Source organism: Aquarana catesbeiana, linkage group LG13 (assembly GCF_042186555.1).
Source record: "Aquarana catesbeiana isolate 2022-GZ linkage group LG13, ASM4218655v1, whole genome shotgun sequence".
NCBI lineage: Eukaryota > Metazoa > Chordata > Amphibia > Anura > Ranidae > Aquarana > Aquarana catesbeiana.
In genome coordinates, this window is record NC_133336.1 from 46,642,206 (window position 1) to 46,669,328 (window position 27,123).

Below are 27,123 nucleotides of genomic sequence, written 5' to 3' on the forward strand. Positions count from 1 at the left end.
CACAGCTTGGCCCAAAGCGGCCCCAGGGCAGGCAGCCTACCGATCAAAAAAAATTAACGCTTAATCGAGGAATTAATTGTTAATTTCCGCAGCCCTAGTTTTAACCCTTTCCCACTGTATCCAAAACAAAGTTTTTGCTATAGATATACTTTAAGCTTACCTAGACCGACTCCTAAATGAAACACAAGTAATTTTAAAGGATCATCTTTGCAATGTTCTTTAATTACAGAAATTTTTCATAACTTCAGTTTTTCCTTTATGTAAAGGCAGTGCCAGTGACAAATAAATAGACATATTTTTATATACATATGTACGGAAGGCAGTGCTCTATAGAGCTCAATTTACAATGTAAGATCACAGAGGAGCTTAGTTCATATGAGATAACTTTGATTTCTGTCACAGTTGCAGTTTTAGCTCCTCTGAGATTTGCAAAATGTTAATCTGTCATGAACAAAGGAAAAAAAAGAACCTTTGGATGGAAGCTGTCATTGTCTGGCTCTTGAGGTGCAACCTGATTCTTGTCAACAATGCCACTCAAGTTGAAGCTGAATAAAGAGTCCCAAAATTAGTATTGGTCCAAAAGATGAGCATGCGAGAACAGAAAAAGGGAATCTGCCCCTGCGGAATAAATTTCAAAAGGTCCGAGCATCGGGTCTGTCATTCTGATCCTTGCTTTGCGAGTCTGATCAAAAATAAGCTAGACAGTTTGTATGTACATAATCTTTCTGGGTTAAGGAGGCAATTTGCAAAGGAGAAGAGGGACTGGCTGTTTGCTTGGCAGATATGTTACAGAGGACTTGCTGGCCAAGCTGTAATGTCACGGCAGCCTCAATTTAGGGTGGATAGCACAAATGATCTTACGTCCGCCAGTCTGGAAATGGCGTGTGAAGTGTGTTGACTGTGCTAAACAAAACATAAGGGATCCCAGAACCACGTCAAACTGGAATGGAAGGAAGAGGTAAGAAGAGTCGTACAATCTGGAAAAGGTTCAATTAAGATCTTTGTTCAACAAATTCATTTCAGGGGCTCAAACTGGCCCCCTTCATCAGGGCTTGATTTAGGTAAAGAAAATCACAAGGGCTGCAAAAAATAGCTGCTGAGTTTGCCATCGTTACTAAATTTAATATAACACTAATCTTCTGCCCGCATGTTCATTGACCTTTGGAATTGATCTCAATTTCTCTGTTTAGAGATTGAGGATTGAGCCCCTGAAACATGTTGGCCATACAGACAGTTTTTTGGAAAAAAAATGTTTGGACTTCAACCCTTAAGTGTGGTGCTCCTGTTCTTACCTCCTTACTCCAGCAGCTTTAATGACTGCAGTCTCCGTTTTCTGATGAAACAGAACTCATTATTTTAGGCAGAAAGGGAGTTCACAGTGGATGTGTTGCCATGTAAAATGGCCAGCAGGTAAGTTTTTTTTGTTTTTTGTTTTTTTTTAAGAAGGCAGGGTAACTTGTCCAGCAAGTGCTTTGAGGCAAATGTCTATTTATATTGCTTAATTTATGTATTTACATCACATAACCATATCCAGAGGAATAAAAATACAGTTCATAGGCAAAAAGGTTTCCATTGATGTGGAAATATTCTTACTCCAGAATCTAAAAAAAAAAATGACCAATAAATATGGCAGTGATATTTGGGTTACATTGCACTTCTGCGGCAGTTAAGGTGTACCTGTCATCTAAATATTAGTAACAAAAAGGTTTTGTGGGCAAATATTTTTTGAGTATACGTCTGCTCAGGCTGACCTAGCAGGTTTATGTAGAGCTGTGGTTTTCAATAGAGTGGGACCTGAAGTCCGACTGTAGTGCATAGTTCTTGTTGAGATGTTATAAGGCAGTTAAAGTGTCCATAAATGAGCTATTCCTAAACCATGAGGTCCCCCCTAGGCTGTGCGCTGGTGGGAGTGTCCGGCCCCTTGGCTGTTCGGGGTTAGGTCCCTCACCATCTTGCTCAGTCCAGAGATCTTCTCTTCTAGTAAGTAGTTCTTTTTGTTTGCGGTTTGCTGCCTTTGCTCACTCAGCTCCAAAGCTTTGAGCAGCTGTGAGTTTTCAACAAACAGGTCTTTAATCTTGGTTTCTGCCATAGAGTTCCTGGTGACCTAGAAAACAGATTGGTACATTGTTCGTTTAACAGTTTTGTATTAAAGTAGATCTAAACATAAACCCTAAAATGTAGTTTAGGCAACATGTTATAGCCAAACAGAACCCATAGGTCCCCCAGGGCTCTTGCCACTATGTTCACAGCATATATACACATTATAGCACACTTATGCGCCATAGCATGTTCTCCAGTGATCCAATATTTGTGATCTTCCTTACAGTGCATTGAAAAAGTATTCATAACCCTTGAATTTATTCACATTTTGTCAATTTACAACCAAAACCGTAAATGTATTTTACTGGGATTTTATGTGATAGACCAACACAAAATGATAAATCGTTTTCAATTTTTTTTTACAAATATCTGAAAAGTGTGGCATGCATTTGTATTCTACTTTGTAGAACCATCTTTCGCTGTAATTACAACTGCAGGTATTTTTGGCTATGTCTCTACCAGCTTTGCCCATTCTTCTTTGCAAAATAGCTCAAACTCTGTCAGAATGGATGGAGAGCGCCTGTGAACAGCAATTTTCAGGTCTTGCCACAGATTCTCAATTGGATTTAGGTCTGGACCTTGACTGCGCCATTCTAACACATGAATATGCTTTGATCTAAACTATTCTATTGCAGCTCTGGCTGTATGTTTAGGGTCGTTGTCCTGCTGGAAGGTGGACCTCCGCCCCAGTCTTTTGCAGACTAACAGGTTTTCTTCTAAGATTGCCCTGTATTTGGCTCCATCAACTCTGACCAGCTTCTCTGTCCCTGCTGAGGAAAAGCATCCCCACAACATGATGCTGCCACCACCAGGGGCGTTGCTAGGTCTGAAAAAGATCTGGGGCTATAGCCCATAGCAGCGGTCACCAACCGGGGGGGGTGCACGCTGGTGGTAAGCAATTTTTTGCGGGCAAAAGAAGGCTGGTGTTGGCGTTTCAATCTTCATGGCACCATGGTTGATATGGTGTCAGGGTGATCAAAGCGCATTGTTTCTATTGTTATATTGTAATATATAATGAAGTGGTTCAACTCACCATAATGCAGAATCAGTGGGAGCCCTGGGCGTGTCACTTGCCACATCATCTGCCACCATTTGCAGATTGTCACTTGCCACCCATTGCAGATTGTCACTTGCCACCATTTGCAGATTGTCACTTGCCACGTCACCTGCCACCATTAGCAGATTGTCACTTGCCACATCACCTGCCACCATTAGCAGATTGTCACTTGCCACGTCACCTGCCACCATTAGCAGATTGTCACTTGCCACCATTAGCAGATTGTCACTTGCTATGCCAGCCAGTGCCACTAAATGTGCATTCTCGCTGCATTGGTGGCAGGCTGGCAGCACTGGCCCATTTAGTGAGGGCAGGAGAGCGGAGATGCAGGGCGGGCAGTGAGAGATGATGTAATCTCTCTGCTCCCCACCACACCTCCGACATTGAAGAGGCCCATTTAGTGAGGGCAGAAGAGCGCTGATGTGTGGCAGGCAGTGAGAGATGACATCATCTCTCTGCTCCCCGCCGCACATCGCTCCCACATTGAAGTCCCAGCTGTGAAAGCGGAAGATTGGTGACGGGTGGGCGGAGAGAGATGATGTCATCTCTGCTTGTCCGCCTGCTCGTCTCCAGGGCTGGACTGAGACAAAAATTTGGCCCTGGACTTCATCCAGACTGGCCAACTTTGACAGGTCTCACCCATGCCGGATCTTCTGGTCCCCCTTGCTCCTGTGGTCCCCCTGTGCTTCTCTGGTCCCCCGCGTGCTGCTCTGGTCCACCACGTGCTGTGCTGGTCCCCCTGTGCTCCTCTGGTCCCCCGCGTGCTGTGCTGGTCCCCCTGTGCTCCTCTGGTCCCCCGCGTGCTGCGCTGGTCCCCCTGTGCTCCTCTGGTCCCCCGCGTGCTGCGCTGGTCCCCCTGTGCTCCTCTGGTCCCCTGTGTGCTGCGTTGGTCCCCCTGTGCTCCTCTGGTCCCCCGCTGCTCCTCTGGTCCCCCGCGTGCTGCGTTGGTCCCCCTGTGCTCCTCTGGTCCCCTGCATGCTGCGCTGGTCCCCCTGTGCTCCTCTGGTCCCCCGCGTGCTGCGCTGGTCCGCCTGTGCTCCTCTGGTCCGCCTGTGCTCCTCTGGTCCGCCTGTGCTCCTCTGGTCCGCCGCGTGCTGCGCTGGTCGCCTGCATGCTCCGCTGATCCCCCGAATGCTGTTTTGGTCCCACATGTGCTCTGCTGGTCCCCCCCCCCTGCTCTGGTCCCCGTACTCCTCTATTCCCCCCCCCCCCATGCTGCTCTATCCCCCCTCCCAGCGCTCACCTCCTCTCCCTGCTTAGATAGGCATACAGACATGACCCTAGGAGTGGACACTGATAAGCTTATTGTACGATCCAGAAGTCATGCAGCCGCACACAGCTGTGACATGAACTTCCTCGGCACTCGTTCTCTTGTTCTTTCCTTCCCCCGCTCTCATCTAGATTCTCCGTGACAGCAGACAGGATGAAGAGCGGGGCAAGGAAAGAACAAGTGAACGAGTGCCGAGGAAGTTTATGTCACAGCTGTGTGCTGCTGCATGACTTCTGGATCGTACGATGAGATTATCAGTGTCCACTCCTAGGATCATGTTTGTATGCAGCCGCGCTGCATAGGCAGGGAGAAGAGGTGAGCGCTGCGGGGGGGGGGGTTGTGGCGGTCCGATGGCTCAGTGCCTGTACATGCCTGATCGTCCCTCCTCCACCTCCAATGCCGCCCGCCACAGCAGCGACCTGCCGGCTCTTCTTTCCTCCACAGTCCACACCCGCTGAGACTCGGGGCTATGAACTCCACATTCGGGGCTCCAACCTCGATAGCCCCCCCTGGTGACGCCTATGGCCACCACCATGTTACACAGTGGGGATGATGTGTTGAGGGTAATGTGCAGTGTTAGTTTTCCACCACACATAGCGTTTTTGCTTTTAGGCCAAAAAGTTCAGTTTTGGTCTCATCTGACCAGAGGACTTTCTTCCACGTTTGCTGTGTCCTCCTCATGGCTTCTCACAAATTGCAAATGGGACTTATAGCTTTCTTCTTGCCACTCTTCCATAAAGGCCAGATTTGTGGAGTGCACGACTAATAGTTGTCCTGTGGACAGATTCTCCCATCCGAGCTGTGGATCTCTGCAGTCCAGAGTTACAATGGGCCTCTTGGCTGATTCTCTGATTAATGCTCTCCTTGCCCGGCCTGTCAGTTTAGGTGGATAGCCATGTCTCGGTAGGTTTGCAGTTGTGACATACTCTTTCCATTTTCGGATGATGGATTGAACAGTGCTCCGTAAGATGTTCAAAGCTTGGGATTTTTTTTTTTATAACCTTACCCTATTTAAACTTCTCCACAACTTATTCCCTGACCTGTCTGGTGTGTTCCTTGGTCTTCATGATGCGGTTTGTTCACTAAGGCTCCATTCACACTAACGCGTTTTTTGATGCATTTTGCATTTCGCAGAAATGCATGGAAATTTTTTAACATGGGTTCCTATGGAACATGTTCACATCAATGCATTTTTGTACCTCTGCGTTTTTGGAAAGGGTCCGGGACTTTTTTTCATGCAAAATGCAGCGTTTTGCATGTAATAGAATTCAATGGACCAGCATCAAAAGTGCAAGTACAGCGTTTTTATGGCGTTTGACACATTTTGCGTTTTTTTTTCTTTTTTTTAGACTGTATACAGTCTAAAAAAAATGTAAAAAAAAAAAAAAAAATGCAAAACGCGGCAAAAACGCTGCTCAAAAACGTGGCAAGCACCACAAAAAACACTGCAGAAACGCTCAAAAGCAACATGCATAGATGTGAATTGAGCCTAAGGTCCTGTAACAAACCTCCGAGGGCTTCACAGAACAGCTGTATTTATACTGAGATTAAATTACACACAGGTGGACTCTACTAATTAAGTGACTTCTGAAGGCAATTGGTTCCACTAGATTTTAGTTAGGGGTATTAGATTAAAGGGGGCTGAATACAAATGCATACCACACTTTTCAGATATTTATTTGTAAAAAAAAAAAAAAAAAAAAAATTAAAAACCATTTATCATTTTCCTTCCATTTCACAATTATGTGCCACTTTGTGTTGGTCTATCACATAAAATCCATTTACGTTTTTAGTTTTAACATGACAAAATATGGAAAATGTCAAGGGGTATAAATACTTTTTCAAGGCGCTGTACGTATCCAATGTTGTCATCTTTGCCCAGTCTTCTGGGTCTGGAGTAGGGATGAGCCGAACACCCTTCGGTTCGTGGCAGAACATACGAACAGGCAAAAAATTAGTGCAAACACTGTTAAAGTCTATGGAACTCGAACGTGAAAAATCAAAAGTGCTAATTTTAAAGGCTAATATGCAAGTTGTTGTCATAAAAAGTGTTTGGGGATCCGGGTCCTGCCCCAGGGGACATGTATCAATGCAAAAAAAAAGTTTTAAAAACGGATGTTTTTTCGGGAGCAGTGATTTGCAGTGGCGATGGTTGCTGGAACCATCTGAATTGTCTGAAGGCATCGGTCAGCCGGCCACCTTCTCCACCACTCTATCTGTGACTGAACGAAGCCTCAGCAACACGTTGTCCAGTACCAAGAAATTGTAACCTCCCAGACTCTGGCAACGCATTGCACAAACCTTTCTGCAAGGCCTCCCAAAGATATTTCATCCTCTGCTCCCTCTGCGAAGGCTGGATAAGTTCTGCAACCTTACCCTTGTAACGTGGATCAAGAAGGGTTGCCAGCCAGTAATGATCCCTCTCCTTGATACCACGAATCCTAGGGTCCTTTCGCAAGCTTTGCAGGATCAGGGAGGCCATGCAGCGTAAGTTTGCAGAGGCATTCGATCCTGAGCCCTCTGGGTCACTAAGGATCTCATGATCCTCAACCACCTCCTCCCAGCCACTTACAACTCCATGGGTTTCTGAGGACTGAAAATGATCCCTTGAAGACTGCTGCTGATGCTGAGTATTATCCTCCACCTCCATGCTGACACAATCCTCCTCCTCCTCCTCCTCCTCTTCTTCCTGTGTGATCGCCCGCAGGAATACTATCTGGATAAAGGGGGCCTTGAGGAGGTAAGGAAGTCCTCCTCTTCCTCCCGCTGTTCTGCCTCAAGTGCCCTGTCCATTATTCCACAAAGTGTGTGCTCCAACAGGAAGACAAGAGGGACAGTATCACCGATGCATGCACTGTCACTGCTCACCATCCTCGTGGCCTCCTCAAATGGTGACAGGACAGTGCATGCAGCCTTGATCAGTAGCCACTGGCGTGATGAAAAAAGCCAAGCTCCCCTGACCCTGTCCTGGTGCCATACTCACACAGGTACTCATTGATAGCCCTCTGCTGCGTGTGCAGCCGCTGCAACATTGCCAACGTTGAGTTCCACCTGGTGGACATGTCACAAATGAGGCAGTTCTTGGGCAGGTTGCATTCTCTTTGAATGTCAGCCAGCCGAGCACTGGCATTATATGACCGGAGGAAATGACCACAGACTTTCCTGGCCTGCTTCAGGAGATCCTGTAAGACCGGGTACCTGCTCAAGAACCCCTGCACCACCAAATTCAGGATGTGAGCCAAACAGGGAACATGGGTCAAGTGTTCCTGTTGGAGGGCGGAGAGGAGGTTGGTGCCATTGTCGTATACATCTTTCTGGCTGAAGCTGGCGTGGCATCAACCACCTCTGCCCCTGCAGAGCTGCCAGAATCTCTGTCCCAGTGTGGCTCCTTTCCCCTAAGCAGATCAACTAAAGCACCGCATCTTTTTGTCTGAGTGCTTGCGTAGCCCCTTGAACACCTACGGAGCACCGCTGGTTCAAAGGACAAATCTGCAGAGGAAGAGGCCATAGAGGAAGAAGAAGAGGAGGGGGTGGAGGAGAGAGCTGTGGCAGAATCACCACTACTAGCATTTTGGAGGCGTGGTGGCGGAACAAGCTCCAACAATACTGAACCCTGTCCTGCATCCTTCCCAACTGCCAGCAGAGTCACCCAATGCGCCGTGAAAGAAAGGTAACGTCTCTGTCTATGCTTGCTGGACCATGAGTCAGCGGTAATATGCACCTTACTGCTGACTGCCCTGTCCAACGAGGCCAAGACATTGCCTTCCACATGCTGGTAGAGAGCCGGAATGGCCTTTCATGAAAAGAGATGGCGTTTGGGAACCTGCCACTGAGGTACCGCACATTCCACAAATTCACGAAAGGGGGCAGAGTCTACCAGCTGAAAAGGCAGCAGTTGCAGTGCTAGCAATTTGGCCAAGCTAGCATTCAGACGCTGAGCATATGGATGGCTGGGACCGAATTTCTTTCGACAGTTTAGCAACTGGGGTAGGGAAATTTGCCTGCTAAAATCGGATGTTGGTGTACCGCTAGCAGATTGGCCGCAAGTACTTGGGACACCTATTTCTATACCTTCATTCCTCAGTGCAGGTTTCTGAGAGGACTGGAGTTATAGTGGGGTTGAAGATCCCAGCTGATTAGGAGCAAGGAGAGGTCCGCCTTATTCTTTGATGTGGGTCTTTTAAGTGCTGTTGCCAACGGACTGCATGGGAGGTCATCATATGTCTGGTCAAGCATGTGGTGCCCAAGTGGCTGCTGTTTTGGCCATGCTTGATACGCTTCAGACATGTTGCAAACAGAAACGGTGCGATCTGCTGCACACGTGTCAAAAAAGGCCCACACCAAAGAACTTTTCAAAATATGCGGGGAGTCAGCAGCGCCTTGCACCTGCTTAGCTCTGCTGTGTGATGCAATAGGGCGGCTGCCCTTAAGCTGCCCCCTGGAGGACATCCTGCCTCGTTGGAAATGTGCCTCCTCCTCCTCTCTTCTATCAAGCACCCAAGTAGAGTCAATGACCTTATCATGCCCTCCCTCATCACTGGAGCAAACTTGGCACTATGCTGCAGCTGGGGGAACATGACTGCCAGTTTCTTGACCTTCTTGGGCACCCCCTCTCTCTAGGCTCATGTTACTCCCTTTCTCCACCTGGGTACCATCATCGGAGCCTTCAAATCGCTGCACATCCTCCTGCAGCATGTACCCAACACTATGGTCGAATAGTTCGGAAGACTCCTCCGTGCATGATGGTGGGGCTAGGGATGGAGTGACTGTTGACATGGAGCCGATGGAATGGGCTGCATTGGCAGGCAAGCTACTCTGAGCCTGGATGACAGAGGTAGAGGCGGATGAGGACGGCTTTATTATCCATTCCACCAACTCTTCTGCATGTTGTGGCTCAATAACACGGCCAGCTGCAGAAAAAAGGACAAGCGTGCCCCACGGCCACGTGCTGAGGATGCACCATGTCCATGACCAGCACTGTCGACTGTAGACACAGAGCCTGCTTGCCCTATTTTAGTGGCCTGCGAGTGTCTGACTCTCCTTGGTGGCCTTCCGGACATGCTGTAAATTTTGTTTAGCAAAACCACACTACACTGTATTGTGTACAGTGTACACCACCAGAGAAGTAGTAGCAACTGCACTAGGGGTGCACAGTACTGTGTACTATATATATAATATAATATGCATACATATACGAGACTGTCTGTGTGTATGTGTATATATATATATATATATATATATATATATATATATATATATATATATATATATATATATATTTATTAAATACACTGCAGCTAACTGAATAACCTGCCTGCCTGCTCAATATAAATGACACTCTCTCTCTGTCCATGCCAACAACACACTACACGGGGCCGCCTTATTTAGTGTGGGGCATGGACTTAGCCCCCCTGAGCCATGATTGGCCAAAGGCACCCTGCCTTTGGCCAATTATGGCTCTTAGCTGAGGGCGCTGGGATTGGCCAAAGCATGCAGGTCATGGTGCATGCTTTGGACAATCATAATACAGCAATGCACTGCGCTCCTGCAGTGCATTATGGGGCATTACGCTTGGCGCTCGAATTTGGCGCAAACGCCCCATAATATTCGGTTTTCGACAAATGGGCGACCAGCCCATGTTCGACCCGAACATAAAACTCATCCCTAGTCTGGAGTCTTGGCCATCTTGATTTGCTAGACCAGGCTGAAGTAACATAAGTGCATAAAATGCAGGCTGCAACTTACATAGTCCCACCGAGCTCACTTAAAGATTAACTCCACTTCATTATTCCTCTCCGGGTGATCTATGTACATTGCAAAGATTTTAACAAAATGTTGTTGCAGAGTCCTACCTTTTTGTTATTCTGAAGAAATCACTTTGTTTCTGTGTCCATGTGATAAGTGAATATAATGGGAGTGGTTTCATAATTATCAATTAGCTGCGGCTCCTTCAGGGCTGCAAGGAAAACTTGCAGGGTCTGCATCCCTTTAGACGTGATTTCCTTTTGGTTGCATCTCGCCAAAAATGCAAAATAGGAAGCCACTGCCCACACCTATAACTGGCCATTGCAGCAAGTAGCATTGGAAGACAACATATATTAGAAAAAAAAGCATTTTTTCTAACATATGATGCCTTACAATGCTATTTGCTGCAATGGCCAAGGCTAGGTAAGGGCAGTGGCTTCCTTTTTTGTATTACGGTTATATTGGTCAGGCAACGCACTGACACCTTTGCAGCCATTTTGCTATGTGCTGGGTGTTCAGTGTGTCCATGTACTTTTTAAGAAGGGGTGGACTCCCTTCAGTCCATCTGCCCTCCATCTATCCATCAGAATGCATGTGCTTCCATTGTGGAGCCACTCATAAGCTAGTGATAGGACCACAGATACCAGGGTGCCTTGGCGGGCCTGTAGCTTAAGCATTGTTTTGCAAATGTGTGCAGACTAAACCCCTGTTTTTAACGCATACTCTTAAGCCTCGTACACACGGTTCGATTGTTGGCAGGGGATTGTCTGTTGACAGACCGTTGTCCTAAAATCTTACCGTTAGTACGCTCCTTTTGACAATTGTCCAATTTTCGGCCAACAAATGTTGGCTAGTAAATTTTTGGCGGACAGCGTCTTTTTGGCCATTTTCAAAATCCTTCACACAAAAGTTGAAAGTACAAACACGCATGCTCGGAATCAATGCTCAAACACGAAATTAGCAGAAGGGGCCAAAAGTGTGGCGCTCAAGAGCTGAAATTCCTCATAGTACGTCAGTACGTTAGTGTTTGTGGCACGACAATTGTGTACCATTAGTATGCAAGACAAGATCCTGGCACACGCCCTTTTGACAAAACTTAGATGCTCGTTTGGCTTTAGACTTGGTTGTCCGCGGGCTGGTCGGTAAGTGAGCTTGGACTTTTCCTTGTTGCAGGTGATACCTGAAATCTGACTTATATCCTAGTGCAGATTTCTGGTAAAATATTGAGCCAATCACACAAGCAGGAAATGTTTCTGGGGGGAGTTCTGTGCACAGAATACCTCCAGGTGCTCAGCATTTCATTGGATGGCCTTGGGTCATGATAGAGGCTTAACTGCCACTTTTGCATTAGTATGCTACAAGACCCAAGTCATTCATAAAGTCGATCAGTGCAGATTATTCTATTATACAGCTGACCAAGATTGAAGAGTTGATGTTCCTTTAAACAGCTGGCCATGCACGAACCAAAATTTGCTCGGTTCAGCAGGGACCAGGCCAATTTTCAGTCAGTCTGTGGCAGTCCATGCTTGACAAAAGTCGATTGTTTGACCAGCTTTTGCCGAAGGGACATGTTGGAAAAATGTTTCTAATCATTTGCAGCCCCTGATCAATTTATTTATTTTTTTCATTCAGTTGGCTAAACCAACAATGTCCACCTTTCATTTGAGTGTTGAGACATTGCAAATCATCAAGTCTACTATTTTGTTGTTACAATGGGCCTCATCAGATTCTGTCTTTCTAGATGACCAAGTTGGTAGCTCATAATTTTGGTGATGCTTGACCCCTTCATCCTGCCATTTTGCTTTTTACAAGGCCTGCTAGGTGACACTTTAAACCCATCCTAAGCAATCTGTTCACATGCAGAGCAGACCTAGAAGTTGAGTTGATGTAGCCTCCTCATTAATTTAGTTCCATGTGTGCAAGGCGAAGGGTTGGGCTAACTTCTGACATGGGATTAGGGTTTCTATCTTTCTGACAGACTGAAATTACCTGTTCCTTCAGCTGATTTACTTTTTCCTGAAGAAGCATCTTTACAATTCTGAGTTTCTGCTCTACATCAATCATGCGAGCTTCCATTTTCCACAGCAGCTTCTCCTGGTCAGCCTGTACAAGAGACATGTGTTATACAATACAGAAAGCATCAAAAGGGTCAGCCCATCCACGGCTCATATTAAGGTTTTAGCAAGTACAGATTAGTCCAGTCTTGGCTTTTACCTATCTGTCTGGAATTCAGCATGGTGAGCATTCCCTGTTCTGCTGCATTGTCTATAATGGTGATTAACAGAGCATGGGACATGGCTTCACTTCATAGCAGACAGCCATATATTTGGATATACATCCGCTTCTGTGCACTGGGGCGCTGTTCCCTAGACTCTGGACAAGGCTGCTAGTGTTGTAATCATGCCCATGTAGTCATTGATTTTTTTTCAATTGACATTGTACACTATTTTCTCCCTTGGGTGATTTAGTTGTAAGTTTCCTATTGGTTAGTGAGGCTGCCCATTAGAATAATCGGGACCAATATGTAGGCTCATGAAGCCATAGGAACAAGACTGATTGTTAGGCTGGGTTCACACTAGAACACGCAGCGACACACAGCAAGAGGCCAGTGTATCTCCATTCAATTTTGGATGGAATTTGGACCAAAAAGATGCACAGGGCTCCTGTGCAATTCGCTCTGGAGCCACTGTAGAGATGTGTGACTTGGCTCCATAGAGAGCCAGTCACAATCTCCTGCTATGCGTATTGGATGTAGGGAAACCTGCATCCAATTCGCAATAGTGTGAACCCAGCCCCAGGCCAGTTTCACACAGATAGGCAGAGGATGGTTAAACCAGGTGGTTCAGCTGCAGTTTTATCACACTGCTAATTTCTACTATTGCAGATGGAAGGGGCAGTGGCGTGCCCAGGGTATGGCCCATATGGCAAGTGCCATAGGCACTCCAGAGGGGGCCATGACCCCCCCCCCCTAACATTATCTTGTGTCCTCCCCCCAATTACATTAAACTGACACTGGGAGCATTGGCGTCTGCAACTCAGGGCCGATAATGGGCAGAAATAGGAAATTTCACCACTTTCGGGTGCAGGCGAGCGGAGTGATCCACCGCACTGCAGCTTCCGACAATTAAATTGAAGTCCCGGCCCCTTCTATATCAATACACTGAGGCAGGCTAGGGCTTTAATTTAATAGTCGGGAGCGGCCGTGCGGTATATCACTCCGCCTGCACGTGATAGTGTCCCACACCGCGCGGTCCGTTGCCTAGCTCGGTTCTCAAGAGGAAAGGACACCATCGGTCCCTGGCTCTCGGCTCACTCAGGAGAATGCTGCAGAAGGATCACTGCACCCAGTTCCCGAGCCCGAGGTAGGAAAAGTTGGCCGGACTGGGTGCGGAGGGAAACAGGGTTGCCACCTGTCTTGTTTCACTCTGCGATGTTTCCCTGCAACACTGATAGGTTCCCTCTGTCCTTTCCCGTCAGCTGCTGCGGGGGTTGCTATGATTCAGTTTGTGAATGAATGATAAGCTGCTCAGCACAGAGCACTTCCCATTTATTCACTGTCCAGTGCAGCTGAGGCTGCAGAGAAAGGGACTGGGGAATCTTTGTCCTCAGTCCCTTTCTCTGTCTCAAAAGTGAGATTACGGGTCTGTTTAGAACCCTGATATGTCACCAAAGCCCCCTCAAACAGGGCTAGACATTGCCACCTATTAATGCCCATTAGTGCCGCCTTTCAGTGTTGGTGCTGCCTCATCAGTGCCCATACATAATTTGTTAATTGAACGATTAAAGAGCTTGACTTGTAGTTTTGTTAGCTGTTTTTTTTTTTGTTAAGGTTATCTAAAAGCTGGGTTTCAAATGTTTTGACGGGGGCAGTTTCAGTGCTTTCCATAGGCACCATTTTCACTAGATACGCCTCTGGGAAGGGGCTCTACACATATCATATGCCTGCGATGCTTTGACTGCTGGTCAAATGCACCTATTTAAAAAAAAAAAAAAAAAAAAAAAATCCCCCTTGGGGGACCCACTTTGTGTTTCATTGATTGCAAAAGGGTTTATTGAGATGCGCTTAAATTGCACACAAAGCAGTTCAAATGTAGCTTTTTGCAGCGTTTGACATTGCCTATCCTCTGTTTGCATTGATAGAGGTTCAGTAAAAACCACATATTTATATATTGATCTGTTTTTTTTTCACTGAATCTATCTATCTATATACACACACACGTGTTTTGGACTACTCAGGTTTACATTGATTCACTCTATATTATACAGGTGTTATTTCTTCGTGATTATTGAAAAAAAAAAAAAAAAAAGCGAATCACTATATACGATTCTTATTAGAATATTTCTAACAGACTCAGGATTCGAATGATTGGGGATTAATCATTAACAAGATGAATGCTCATATAATCTATCCTAGTGTCTAGCCTCTCTAACTGGTCCCTTCTCACCTGTGTGTTTTTTATGTAGTGCATCATGGCAGTCCAACGCAGGCTCTGGACTGCTGTCATCCTGACTTTAATATCAGATGAGTTACTGACTGGAATAAGCATGCATGCATCCCCCCCCCCCCCTACATTCAGTAGCTCAGAAAATTAGAATATTACATAAGACCAATAATAATTAAAAAAAAAAAATTAAATACAGAAAATGTTGGCTTACTGAAAAGTATGTCCAGTATAGTATGCACTATACCAATACTTAGTCGGGAAGCTCTTTTTGTATGCATTACTGCATCACCACGAACTGTGAAAAATATTGCATTTAATTTTAAAATCAAGGTCCCAGAGTCCTGAGAGGCACAAAATCCAAGTTGAATGAGGTCCAGTGTGAAGTTTCCAGAGTCAGTGATGATTTGGATTTTATTAAAACACAGTGGACCAAAACCAGCAGATGACATGGCTCCCCAAAGTCAGCGCAGCCCTCTACCAGGAAATTCTAGAGCACTTCATGCTTCCCTCTGCTGACCAGCTTTATGGAGCTGCCAATTTCCTTTTCAAGCAGGACTTGGTACCTGCCCACACTGCCAAAAAGTACCAATACATAGTTTTTTTTACAGCAAAGACCAATAGATAGTTTAATGATCATGGCATCATTCTGCTCGATTGGCCAGCAAACTCGCCTGATCTAAACCACATAGACAATCTGTGGGGTATTGTCAAGAGGAAGATGAGACACCAGACCCAACAATGCAGACGAGCTGAAGGCCACTATCAAAGCAGCCTGGGCTTCCATAACACCTCAGCAGTGCCACAGGCTGATTGCCTCCATGCACCACCGCATAGATGCAGTAATTCATGCAAAAAGGAGCCCCGACCAAGTATTTGAGTGCATACTATTCTGTATATGGACATACTTTTCAGTAAGCCAATATTTCTGAATTAAAAATTTTTTTTTTTATTGGTCTTATGTAATATTCTAATTTTCAGAGATACTAAATTTTGGGTTTTTACTAGCTGTAAGCCATAATCCTCAAAATAAGAGAAATGCTTGAAATATCACTGTGTAATGCATCTATATAAAATGAGTTTTACTTTTTGAATTAAATTACTGAAATACATTAACTTTTTGATGATATTCTATTTTTTTTTAGAAGCACCTGTAGATACCTGTGCAGCCCCTTGGATCCTAGACCCAGTCTAGTCAAATTAACTTCAATAAAAACTAAACCATGACCTCATGATTCCAAAAACTAAGCTTGCAAAGTTGTTTGGCGTCTAAATGGTGTCCAGCAGCATGCTGCAGAAAAGGACCCTTGTATCTGCATGTAGGCAATGAGCTCTCAGTCGACCCCCCCCCTGCAGAGTTCGATCTAGAGCTTTTTAATCAGCCAGTCAATTTGACAACTCTGGTTCTGAAGGGGGGGGGGGGGTTAGAGACAGGACATGCAATACCTCTGTTCTGAGACACCACTGCTTACACACATACAGCAAAGATCCTCCTCTGCAGCATGATGGCAGGAGACATGCTTTTCTACTTGGGGTGTGGCTGCACGCTTTGTTTTAATGCACCTGCAATGTACTTAGCCAATTTAACAGTCCAGTTGGCCTTTAATGGTTAGGTTTTATTTTTGAAGGTATAGTTGGGGGTTAAAGCCCCTTTGCTCTGTCCTGTCCTTTTTAACTGTCAATTGACAGGGCACTGGTGGGAAGTAGAGATTTTGCCATTTGACAGCTGAATGATGTGAATCAAGCTGGGTGCTTGATGGACCTTGGATCCATGGAGACCCATTTTGCAGAAGCCAAGTATAGCCCGTTTTAAAATTTCTGGTAATTTAGGCTGAAGAAAGATTACCTGCAGCTTCCTGCACTTTTGTCAATGGGACTATATATGACAAGCTGGGGAGTTTTACTAAAACTGGTTCATTGTAACCAATCAGCTTCTAACTTCAGCTTGTTCAATGAAGCTTTGACAATAAAACCTGGAAGATTGGTTACTATGGAAGATTGGTTACTATGCAGAGCTGCTTTCCCCAATGCTACTTTAATTTTTTTCTAACCAAAAACCAAACAGTATCTCAGTTGTAGTCAATTCGTTCTACTGCAATGAAACCTCAAGAAATATTTGTGGATGTGAGAACTTATTTTCACCTAGATCAAATTATTTGGTGAACTATATGGTCAGACGGAAGAACTTTGGGGCCCCCCCGAGATGGATAGAAGACAATGATACAGTTTAGTGATGGCAGTTGTCAGGTACATTAATATACAAGAAAGGCATTTTAAATAGTACATTCCATATAACCAATACTTTGTTAATTACACTGAAAGTAACAATCAAAAACAAAACACAGGATCAGTCATTGTCGCCTTGCCTTCTGAAAATGCTTGTTGCATGGCTAAAACCATAGTTTGTGTTTTGAGTCCCTTACCTGAAACACAGATGTAGACTTTATACTTTGGTCCCAGTTCAGTGCCTCAAAGTATCAAAACCCGAGGATATGGCTGGCAGCTAGACAAGTATTTTTCTTTATGGCCAGCAATGGCAGTCTACGGCCAGGTTCACTTGATGTACAGCAAGAGGAACATCAGACAAATGTTAATGCTTCTCATGGCACTGCCCCCTCCTTTAAAAAGATCAATATGTAGAATTTTCAGTCTACAATGCTCCGAACAGAAGTATTGTCACAGGCACAACATGGCAGCAGCTTTGACCTTTCCAAGGTCTTGTCACTGCCATAAAAACCATCAAGGGGGATGCAGTTTTTTCCCATTGTGGCTGATGCCAGTTCCATCCTCGTACTAATCCAGACCATTTAGGCTAGCCATACATTTTTTTTTTTTTTAAAGGTTTCTTTTATTAAGCCTGCGGGAAAGAGACACGGAAGCGCTAATATAGCAGCGCTGGATGGGTTCGCTTTGTAGCTAAATCTGCCATAATGTGCTTAATGGGTGTACTATCTTCTATGGGTCCAATTTTATTTTTTGTTGGCAGTTCATGTCTGCTTTAATGATTTTAACTATTTAATTTTGAGAAACATGCTGTTTTGTGTGGCAGTTCATTAAAGCTTAACTGTAGCCACATTTCTTGGTTACGATAGACTGGAGAGGAGGTAAAAACCTTTTACCTAGGTTTTTTTTTTTTTTACACATTTGTGACCCCATTGGGGAGATTTTCCCTTACTTGCTGACCCAAAGAAGGCAGGGAAAGTAAAAAAAGATTATAAAATTCTAATCTTTCCCCTCTATGGAAATTGTGATATTGTTGGGTCCCATTGAAGTTTTATGTCCTCACAGGAAATGAGGGAAAAACTAAGAGAGACATGGACAGAAAAACTAAAAGGGTCTAAAAAAAAATAAAAAAATAATTGGAACTCATTATGTAGAGGATATAAAAACCATTTCCACACATTAAAGTTACTTGCCAGCCTATTTAATAAGACAGCAATAGAGAAACTTAGGAGAGCAAATCAAATTTCAGTTTACTATAAGGAGTCCCAAAAGTCATCATCATTAGGGAAAATTTAACTAAATGTACCTTTTATTTACAAAACATTAACTAAATATTCATAAAATAAATATGTGAGTTTAAGGTTTCCTGCCGATTAAGACATCATGTTTATTCAGATCAGCTAAGAAACACATTTTAATTGGAATTCTCATCTATGATTTGTGTTCCCAACTTAATAAGAAAACACCAGAAAATAGTTAAAAGAATTTTATTTTCCAATAGCATCAAAACATTTTGCCCCCCCCCTACCCAACAAAAACCCCATATATTACAAACTTAGACAAAATCCCATAAAAATAGGCCCATTAATTTCCATGTGCCTTGTATAAAATGTCTTTTCGTGGAAAAAGGTTACAATATTACAAAAGAAAACAAAAATATACTTCAGGTGGAAGGGAATATCTAATAAATAGTATAAATACATAAAATTAGAAACAAAAATCTGATTCTTTTAAATAAGGTATTTTACACAAAGTATTTCTACATCAGTAATTACAATGTACGTAAAGTGTCCATGTCACCTACACAGAGTGGGGTGGCAATTTTGTGAGCTTAAGTCATATTAATTACAAGTTCTTAGTGTGTGTAGAGATTACTTTATAACATAATTGCAGCAAATATACAGGTTTAACCTATGAAAAGGTAACAGTTAAAGTGCACCTGTTTTGTAGCTAAAAATATGCTTCCAAAGGGAAAGGTAGGCACTGCCTTGCATTTTGTCCCTGGTTATGAAGATTTTAGTGCAGCTTTCTCAACCAGGGTTCCTCCTGAGTTTTCTAGGGGGTTCCCAGAACAATGAAAAGTGGTGAATTCATTTCCTGCCTCATGGTGTCTATGCATTTTGCACCCCCAAAGTAATTCAGCAGTAGAGCCTTTCCTTTCTCAGGTAAGTAAACCACAGACTCCAATGATACTGTTGGGTGTTTGTCTACAAGGAAGCTCTTCTCCCAGTGACCATCAAAGTAAAGCAACGCTTCAGTAACCACCAAGGTAAAAAGTGTACCTTTCTTTACTGACCACCAGGGGAAAGAATGCACATTTTTATTTTAGTCGATTGCTGATAATTACTCTCAAACGGCGACAAGTATGCCACTGTTTTATTATATTTACAACTGATTGTAGTGATGTGCAGCTATATTAAACTATTAGCAGTGACTCCATGAGACCTGGTTATTTTTTCAAGGGAACCGCTGTAGTAAAAAGTTTGAGAGACTGCTCTAAAGAAATGGGATATTTAAGCCTCACTCATTCTTATAGTGAACATACTTACAGGAGGGGAGAGTACAGATAGACCCAAATCTGTGTGCTCCTTCATTGTCCAGTTGCTGGCTACGGACCAGGCTGATTTCTCATCTTTGCAATGGGATAGGCTAGTGCACAGTAATCCTCACCTTAGTCATTGGCCTTTGGCAGTGGTGTGGTACCTGCCTACATTCCACAGCTGGAGAACAGAGACCATGTTCCAATCTTGATGACATGGCCACTGGTCCTGCACAGATTACAGTGCAGGCATGATGAATGACAACAAGACCGCTCCGCAGTAGCAACATAGGTTGTGAGAACAATTTGATGTCCCAGTGTTGGGATTGGGCAGTATAGAGCTTCCCTAAGGGGTGATAAGGAGCCCACTTAGCAAGTGCTAATTATTGCAGACAGGAATAGCAAGAGGGGAAAACAAATATAATTTAGAGCACTTGCAACCATTACTCTTATTGGCCAGATAATTGCATGCCACCATCACTCCATAAAATATCCTAAATACTAAAAAATGACTAAGTTGCAGTAGCACTGAAGGTTTTAGCGAGAGGTTTATGACTAACCTCCCATTAGAGCCTCCATCTGTTATGTTCTCCCCCCCCCCCCCCCCCCGCCCCGAATCTTCCATCTGCCATTACATCAGCACTTCGGATTTACATCTGTCTATTACACCCAACAGTCCTACTGCATAGCCTATTGTAGCAACAGGCACTTTAAAGAAGGAATTAAATCTCCAATCAAACATGAAAATCTTGCATTTAAACTGACTTAGGACCCATGCCACATGCACAAGACTGGCTAAATGTAAATCTCAATTTGTCTGCAGCCCCTAATGATGGGAAACACCCACATTCCCTCTGCTAGTCAGATTATGGAATACTTGCCTAGGTATAAAGCGGAACTAAACCCATAGGTTTAACGGTTTAAAAAAAGTTACATTCCTGGCATTTGCTTGTGCACTTAACCAAACTGTCATACCATCCAATGGCTGGTGTCATAGCTAATCACATGTGCCGCTCTATGGCAGTTGCAGATCAAACAGAAACTGAGATGAACGCTTCCTTGGCTGAAAAGTATAGGAGGTTTATTTCCACTTTACATATATTGAGAGTACACCTGGAAAAATGTTTTTTTTTTTTTCCCTTAAATGCAAATATATTATTTGGTAATGCTGACATATACGTATGATAACCCCTTGTAATGTGATTAAATAGGTTAATTTTAAGGAACAAAATAGTGACAGTTTTTCACATTCACATAGTTTTTGCAATATTTATCAGCTTTTTACATATTTTAATACAAAGCTTCAGACCAAAAACAAAAGGCAGTGCTTACATTTCCCATCCTCTAGCTTTATGTTAGACAAAAAGGTGCAGCTGAAGCCCTTATTAGTTCCTCTGGTTTTCATGAACCAGATCACAAAATGGCCACCCCATGTAACCAAAAAAAAAAAAAACATTAAACTTTAATACTGCAAAGGTTACAGAGAAGGTACAGCCAAGCCAGCTGGGCTTCCAGCTCTCAAGTTTTCTCAGCTTATGCCAGTAGTGTGTTAGGTAGGTTAGCGTTAGGTGCTTGTTAGAAGCCACTTTTTTTTTCAGAGGCGGCCAATCCGTCTGTAAGAGTCAGCGTGCAATGCTCGTTGCTCCGGAAGCAAGGCCTGAAGGGAGAAATGCAATTGGTACTTTTCACCCTGGTTTGACACTGTTGCAACTTGCAAATATGACACATGCAATACTTTCAGCAGGGGATGAGCTATACTGTACATGCAGGGAGGGCAGCTGATGTCTGGTGATAGAAGTGTGCCAGGCATGCAAAGCCAAGTCAACTTAAACACAAACGTAAAATCTATTTTTTGGTATGGTTGGCATCATGCCTCACTGTTTACAGTTTTCTTAAGCAAACTGTCTGTAAATCTCGTGCAACATCTCTCACCTAGAGATCCTACCAGTAACAGAACTTCCGTTTGGACCAGAAGGTGCTTAGCTGCCTTTTAATGAGCAGCAGCTTTGTCTGCTTGCCATGTACACTCAGATCATGTGGCCTTTGCGATGCTCATCTCTGCATGCCTCCTGCAGACCTGATTAGCAGCCAACTGAAGGAATGCACATAGCATACCTACAACGTGGAAGCGAATTACAAGGCAGCAGCTGAAGCCGGCCATAGATGGATTGTCCCTGCTAAACCGGCTGAGATATGATCCATCTATTGGCAGCAGACTGCTTGTACTGAAGTCGATCCATCTTTAGACTTCAGTACAATTAGCCCGTTAGGTTTTTTGCATGCGATTACTTCCAGTGGCTATAGCCGCTAGCAGTGATCATTGTGCTCTGCCAGCAGGGAAGGCTCCCCGCAGCAGAACACAACTGCGCTTCAGGAGGAATCCCCCATCAATACCGACTGGGGGAATCAAGTGATTTTCTTTTCTGCAACCACGGGTTGCAACATCTATGGCTTGCCTTAATGTTGCCAGCCCAAAAAAGGAAGTACTGTTACTAGTAGAATCTCCATGCAAGAGCCTTATTCACAAAAAACAAGTTACTTAAGAAAAACAGTGTATACAGTAGGGCAGGATGCCACACATACTAAAAAATAGACCGGGTTTACATACACTTACAATTATCTACTTTGGGCTTCATGTAGATAGGGATGAACCCCATTAAGTTTAAAGGGAATTTGGCAGGTCAGAAAACGAGGAGCTGACAGTTCCAACAGGTTTATTTATTTACTTTTTTAGAACAGTCTCCAGGCCCATGTCTCATCCTTGCCTATAGAGATGAGCTCAGTAGGGTTCAGATCCTAGTCTGAAGCAGACTGAGCTATTCCACCAGGAAGTTGTGCCAGCACCCCACCAATCATAAGAGGCTGAGGCATTTATGGCTGCAGGGCATACTTTGGCTGCTTATGATTGGCAGGGCACTTTGAAAGCTTCCTGATAGGATAGTTCAGTCGGGGTTTGCACAAGGATCCAAACGTGCCTGAGCTTATTCCGACTTAGTGAGCTTCTGACTCAGGAAAAGTATGCCAGTGAAGTGGAAACTCCTGAGCTGCATACTTGTCATGGGTGAGTAACTCACTAAGTAGGGAAGCAAAAATGGATACTAGTTATAAGAAACAAGTCAGTACAGCCAGGTTCCTCATTTCATGACAAGTTCACCTTAACTCATGGTACATTAATGCTTGAAATATCTGGCAGGTGCAAGAGAACCTCTGTTCACCTTTATGGGGGTCAAGGGTGGTTTTGCAAAAAGTCAATTAGTTTGGATTTAATACCCAAAAATATGAAGTCCTGTCAACTTCCAAATAAGCAACAAAAAGTCACAGGAAGTGGTAAACTCTCTAGCTCCATTAATATTGTATTATTATAGGTAAAGGGCCACTTAACAGATTAGAAAGTTTTGTAAATGTTTAGCAGATTACAAGGACTAACGTTATTTAACAAAGTTGTATAAGCAGGGAGAAAACAATATACTTTAGTGGAATCCCTGAGCTGGGTAAAGGAAAAGGTGTGTTGGTAATCCTTTGGCCCTATTATCTGCTAGCGTAGGCTAAAGTTTGCACAGCATGTTAATATCTATTTTTCTGTGCAGCCCTGTGAACCTTTAAGGCTGCATTCACACCTGAGCGTTTTGTTTTCAGGCAGTAAGTCACGTTTTTACAAGGATTTTGCACATGTCAAAAGGTCACCAAAGCAGAAAAACACCTGTAATCTGCCCAAAAAGAAGCTCATGTACTTTTTTGAGCTTCAGGCGTTTTGCTTCAGGCTACAAAACGCTCGGATGTGAACAGGGGCCATTTAAATGAATGGGATTTTGCTTGTTGACCGTTTTTCTGGCGTTTTACCAGCTGAAAATGCTCAGGAGTGAATGCAGCCTTAAGTACTTTATTCTTATATTAGAACTATTTTTGGTTGAGGTATACAGCACATCGCCTGTGCAGATTTAAAAATGGGAAATGAATTATGAGCAGGAAGCAATATAACTTTAAATAGCGTGAAGACAAAAGTGGAAGTTGACTAAATTAGAAATAAATGTTAAAATAAACATTTATACATTAGACACTAAACAAGCAACAAGACATCTACACAAAAAAGCAACATCATAGCAAGTCAATGTTTTAGCATTAGCAAGCAGTTAATAATGATTTATGGATTTAATGAGCACGAGTGTTGTAGGTTTTAAACCTCTATGGGCTTTTGTCCTAGGGTGACAGATTTTGATTGGAAGGACAGAAATATGGTAGTGGACTCCTGATATACACGTTCCTGCCCCACATCAGTGACTCTCCAAGTTTCATCATACTTACCTGTAAAATCCTTTTCTTTAAGTACATCATGGGACACAGAGTCATGCTAATATTAATTACCTACTGGGTTATACTTCATACTATCATAGGTGTATTTTAAATGAGAGAGACAGAATATCAATCCAAAAATCAGGAAAAAAAACTCGTGATACAAATGTTATAAATTGAGTTGCAGTTCAGTGAGTAAAAAGTATTTGATCCCCAAGCAAAACATAACTTAGTACTTGGTGGCGAAACCGTTGTTGGTAAGATGTTTCTTGCTGTTGGTTACCAGGTTTACACACATCTAAGGAGGGATTTTGGTCCACTCTTCTTTACAGATCTTCTCTAAATCCTTAAGGTTTCTTGGCTGTCACTTGGCAACTCGAAGTTTCAGCTCCCTCCATAAATTTTCTATAGAATTAAGGTCTGGAGACTGGCTAGGCCACTCCATGACCTTAATGTGCTTCTTCTTGAGCCACTCCTTTGTTGCCTTAGTGGTATGTTTTGGGTCATCGTCATGCTAAAAGACCCATCCACATTGTTCTGGCTGAGACAAGAAGGTTCTTATCCAAGATTTTACAATACATGGCCCCGTTCATTGGCCCTTCAAGTGGCAAAGTCAGCCTGTACCTTAAGCAGAGAAACCGCCCCCAGACCTTAATCCTATAGAAAATTTATGGAAGGAGCTGAAAATTTGAGTTGTCAAGCGACAGCCAAGAAACCTTAAGGATTTAGAGAAGATCTGTAAAGAGGGGACCAAAATCCCTCCTGAGATGTGTCCAAACCTGGTAACCAACAAGAAAAGCCTTACCTCTGTGCTTGCCAACAATGGTTTCTCCACCAAGTCATGTTTTGCTTAATGTTTCCACCTCTGTGCTTGACTGTAGGGATGGTGTTCTTATGGTCATAGTCAGCAATTTTCTTCCTCCAAAACACAGCAAGGTCCCCTCAAGAAGGCAAATGTACAGGCCTGTCTGAATCATTTAGAGGTTTAGCAAACTTCAGAAAAAGATTGGGAGAAAGTGTTGTGACCAGAGGAGACCAAAATTGAGCTCTTTGGCATTACCGTGACTCACAGTGTTTGGAGGAAGAAAAATGCTAACTATGACCCTAAGAACACCATCCCTACAGTCAAGCAGAGGTGGAAAGATTAAGCTTTGGGGCAGTTTCTCTGCTAAAGGTACAGGCCGACTTTGCCACACTGAGGTGCCAATGGACGGGGGGCCATGTATTGTAAATTCTTGGCTGAGAACCTTCTTCCCTCAGCCAGAACACTGAAGATGGGTCGTAGATGGGTCTTCCAGCATGACAAGGAACCAAAACATACCGCCAAGGCAGAAAAGCAGTGGCTCAAGAAGCACATAAAAGTCATGGAGTGGCCTAGCCAGTCTCCAGGCCTTAATCCTACAGAAAATGTATGGAGGGAGCTAAAACTTCAAGTTGCCAAGCGACAGCCAAGAAACGTTAAGAATTTAGCGAGGATCTGTAAAGAAGGAACCAAAATCCCTCCTGAAATTTGTGCAAACCTGGAAACCTATAAAAAAAACATCTTTCCCTGTGCTTGCGAACAAGGGTTTTTCCACCAAGCACTAAGCCATGTTTTGCTTGGGGATCAAATACTTTTACTCACTGAGCTGCAACTCAATTTGTATCATGTTTTTTTGTGGATTTTTGGTTGATATTCTGTCTATCATTTAAAATACACCCATGATAAAAAATATAGACCATTTCTTTGTAAGTGGTCAAACTTACAAAATCTGCAGGGAATCAAATTATTATTTTCCCCACTGCATATGAACTGTCTACTACAAGACCAGTATGTTCAAATGTTATGTAAAGGCAATCTTAAAACATGGACTTGGAACCCACAAAAACCCTGGGCACTTTGGTTTGCTTCATCTCATTTTCTAACCCCACCCACCATTGTTCAGTAGTGTTTGCCCATCACAATGAAGGTCTAACAGTGAAGTGCTAGAGTTGGTAGGAGGTGGGGCCAATACATAACTTTTGCGTTCCTGTTGGTATTTTGCATAAGTGTTCCTCACCTTTTAAAGTGTAATTACAGTCAAATTCTAACTAAGGCTTAACCTACTTCAACTTCCATTCCAAGATTATTCGATCTACCCTGTGAAAGAAAAGATACCTATGCTTACCTATTCTGAAGCCTCTCTGGTCACATGATTGGGTCCCAGCGCTGGCTTAAGTGAAGAGAAGGGACAGCCTATGGCTGCTGTCAGTGCCCAGAATCTGCCTCTCCTCTACACTGAAGCAGGTGCTGGGACCTGATCTGGTGAATGGATCAGAGAGACTTCAGAATAGGTAAGTATAGGCCTCTTTTCTTTCACAGGGGTAGACAGAATAGTCTTAGAATGGGGGTGAGAGTAGGTTAAGCCTTTGTTAGAATCTGACTGAAATTACACTTTAAAGGCTCATTAGGCCACTTAAAAAATAGATTACCATCTCTGTAGGTCATACTGATGTTGACTAACTTGAATTCTAGTAAAGATTCACTTTAAAGTTAAGTGTCTGACAAAGTGGGGAGTGATCACCCCCTAAAGATGGCCAAGTGCCTATTAATAGACAGATGAGGGGAAAATGTACCTGTGCAAAGACTATGGATATTAAGAGTATAGTATTTTTACGTATGTGGCTTAGTGGATATCACTTCTGACTTGCAGCACTAGGGTCATGACTTGGAAATCCCAACCAAAGCAAGACCTGCTTAGTGCTTGCGTTGTTTTTTTCTGATCTCCTTCCACACTTCAAATGCTGGTAGGTCAATTGGCTCTAGTTTAAGTTGGCCTGTGTGTGTGCGCGCAAGATAAGGACCTCAGATTGTATACTTCTTGAGGGCAGGGACTGATGTAAATGTATGGTATGTAAAGCACTGTGTAAATTGTTGATGCTTTATAAATACCTGCAATAAGCTGCTGGTTCTAGCCTACTTAGTAGATGGTTTTAAAGATGAGCTTTTAAATGCACAAAGTATAATGGTCTACAATGTACTGTGCAATATATAAAAAAGCACTGTGTAAAATTGTCTGTGCTAAATAAACACTTGTAATAAATTCTTACTAAGCAGTAAAAGCACTTTAAAACAAGCCCTCACTGACCGCTGTAGCTACTGAGGGGTTAAAAAAAGTTTGGGGTTTGCCTTCACCATGTTTTTGCAAAAAATCCCCAGGATTCCCAAAGTTCATGAACTTTTGGCTGAAAAATGTACAGGTGTATTGCCAGGCATAAGAAAATGCTTATGATGCAGTGCATAGATTTTGCCCTGGTCAGCTGAGTCACAAGAGAATATCATTTGAAAGAAAGAATAACCAATCTTGGCATTGGTGCATGTCCCCTATGCCAGTGCCAGCCTTTGTTTCACATAGGTTACCTGCCCTACAAAAAGTCAGAACTGAACAAAAGTCGCACCCCCTCAATAGAATTTATTAAGGTTTGCTGCAAAGTTCGT

At 43.5% G+C, this 27,123-nt stretch overlaps 1 protein-coding gene across 3 annotated transcripts in view; it reads right to left on the bottom strand.

Moving 5' to 3' along the window:
* Window positions 1–203: 203 nt before the first annotated feature.
* The window catches only part of NIN (ninein), a 195,818-nt gene continuing 168,898 nt past the window's right edge, over window positions 204–27,123 (bottom strand). For 2 of the 3 annotated variants that reach the window (XM_073610427.1, XM_073610425.1), the window contains 2 exons: window positions 12,162–12,275; window positions 204–2,104 (listed from right to left, as the gene is read on the bottom strand). In XM_073610427.1, the coding sequence (XP_073466528.1) occupies window positions 1,889–2,104; window positions 12,162–12,275 (330 nt within the window). In that variant the 3' untranslated portion in view covers window positions 204–1,888. Of the gene's footprint in view, window positions 2,105–12,161; window positions 12,276–19,988; window positions 21,034–27,123 lie in introns of those variants that run through there. The other variant, XM_073610423.1, reaches the window with a different exon arrangement.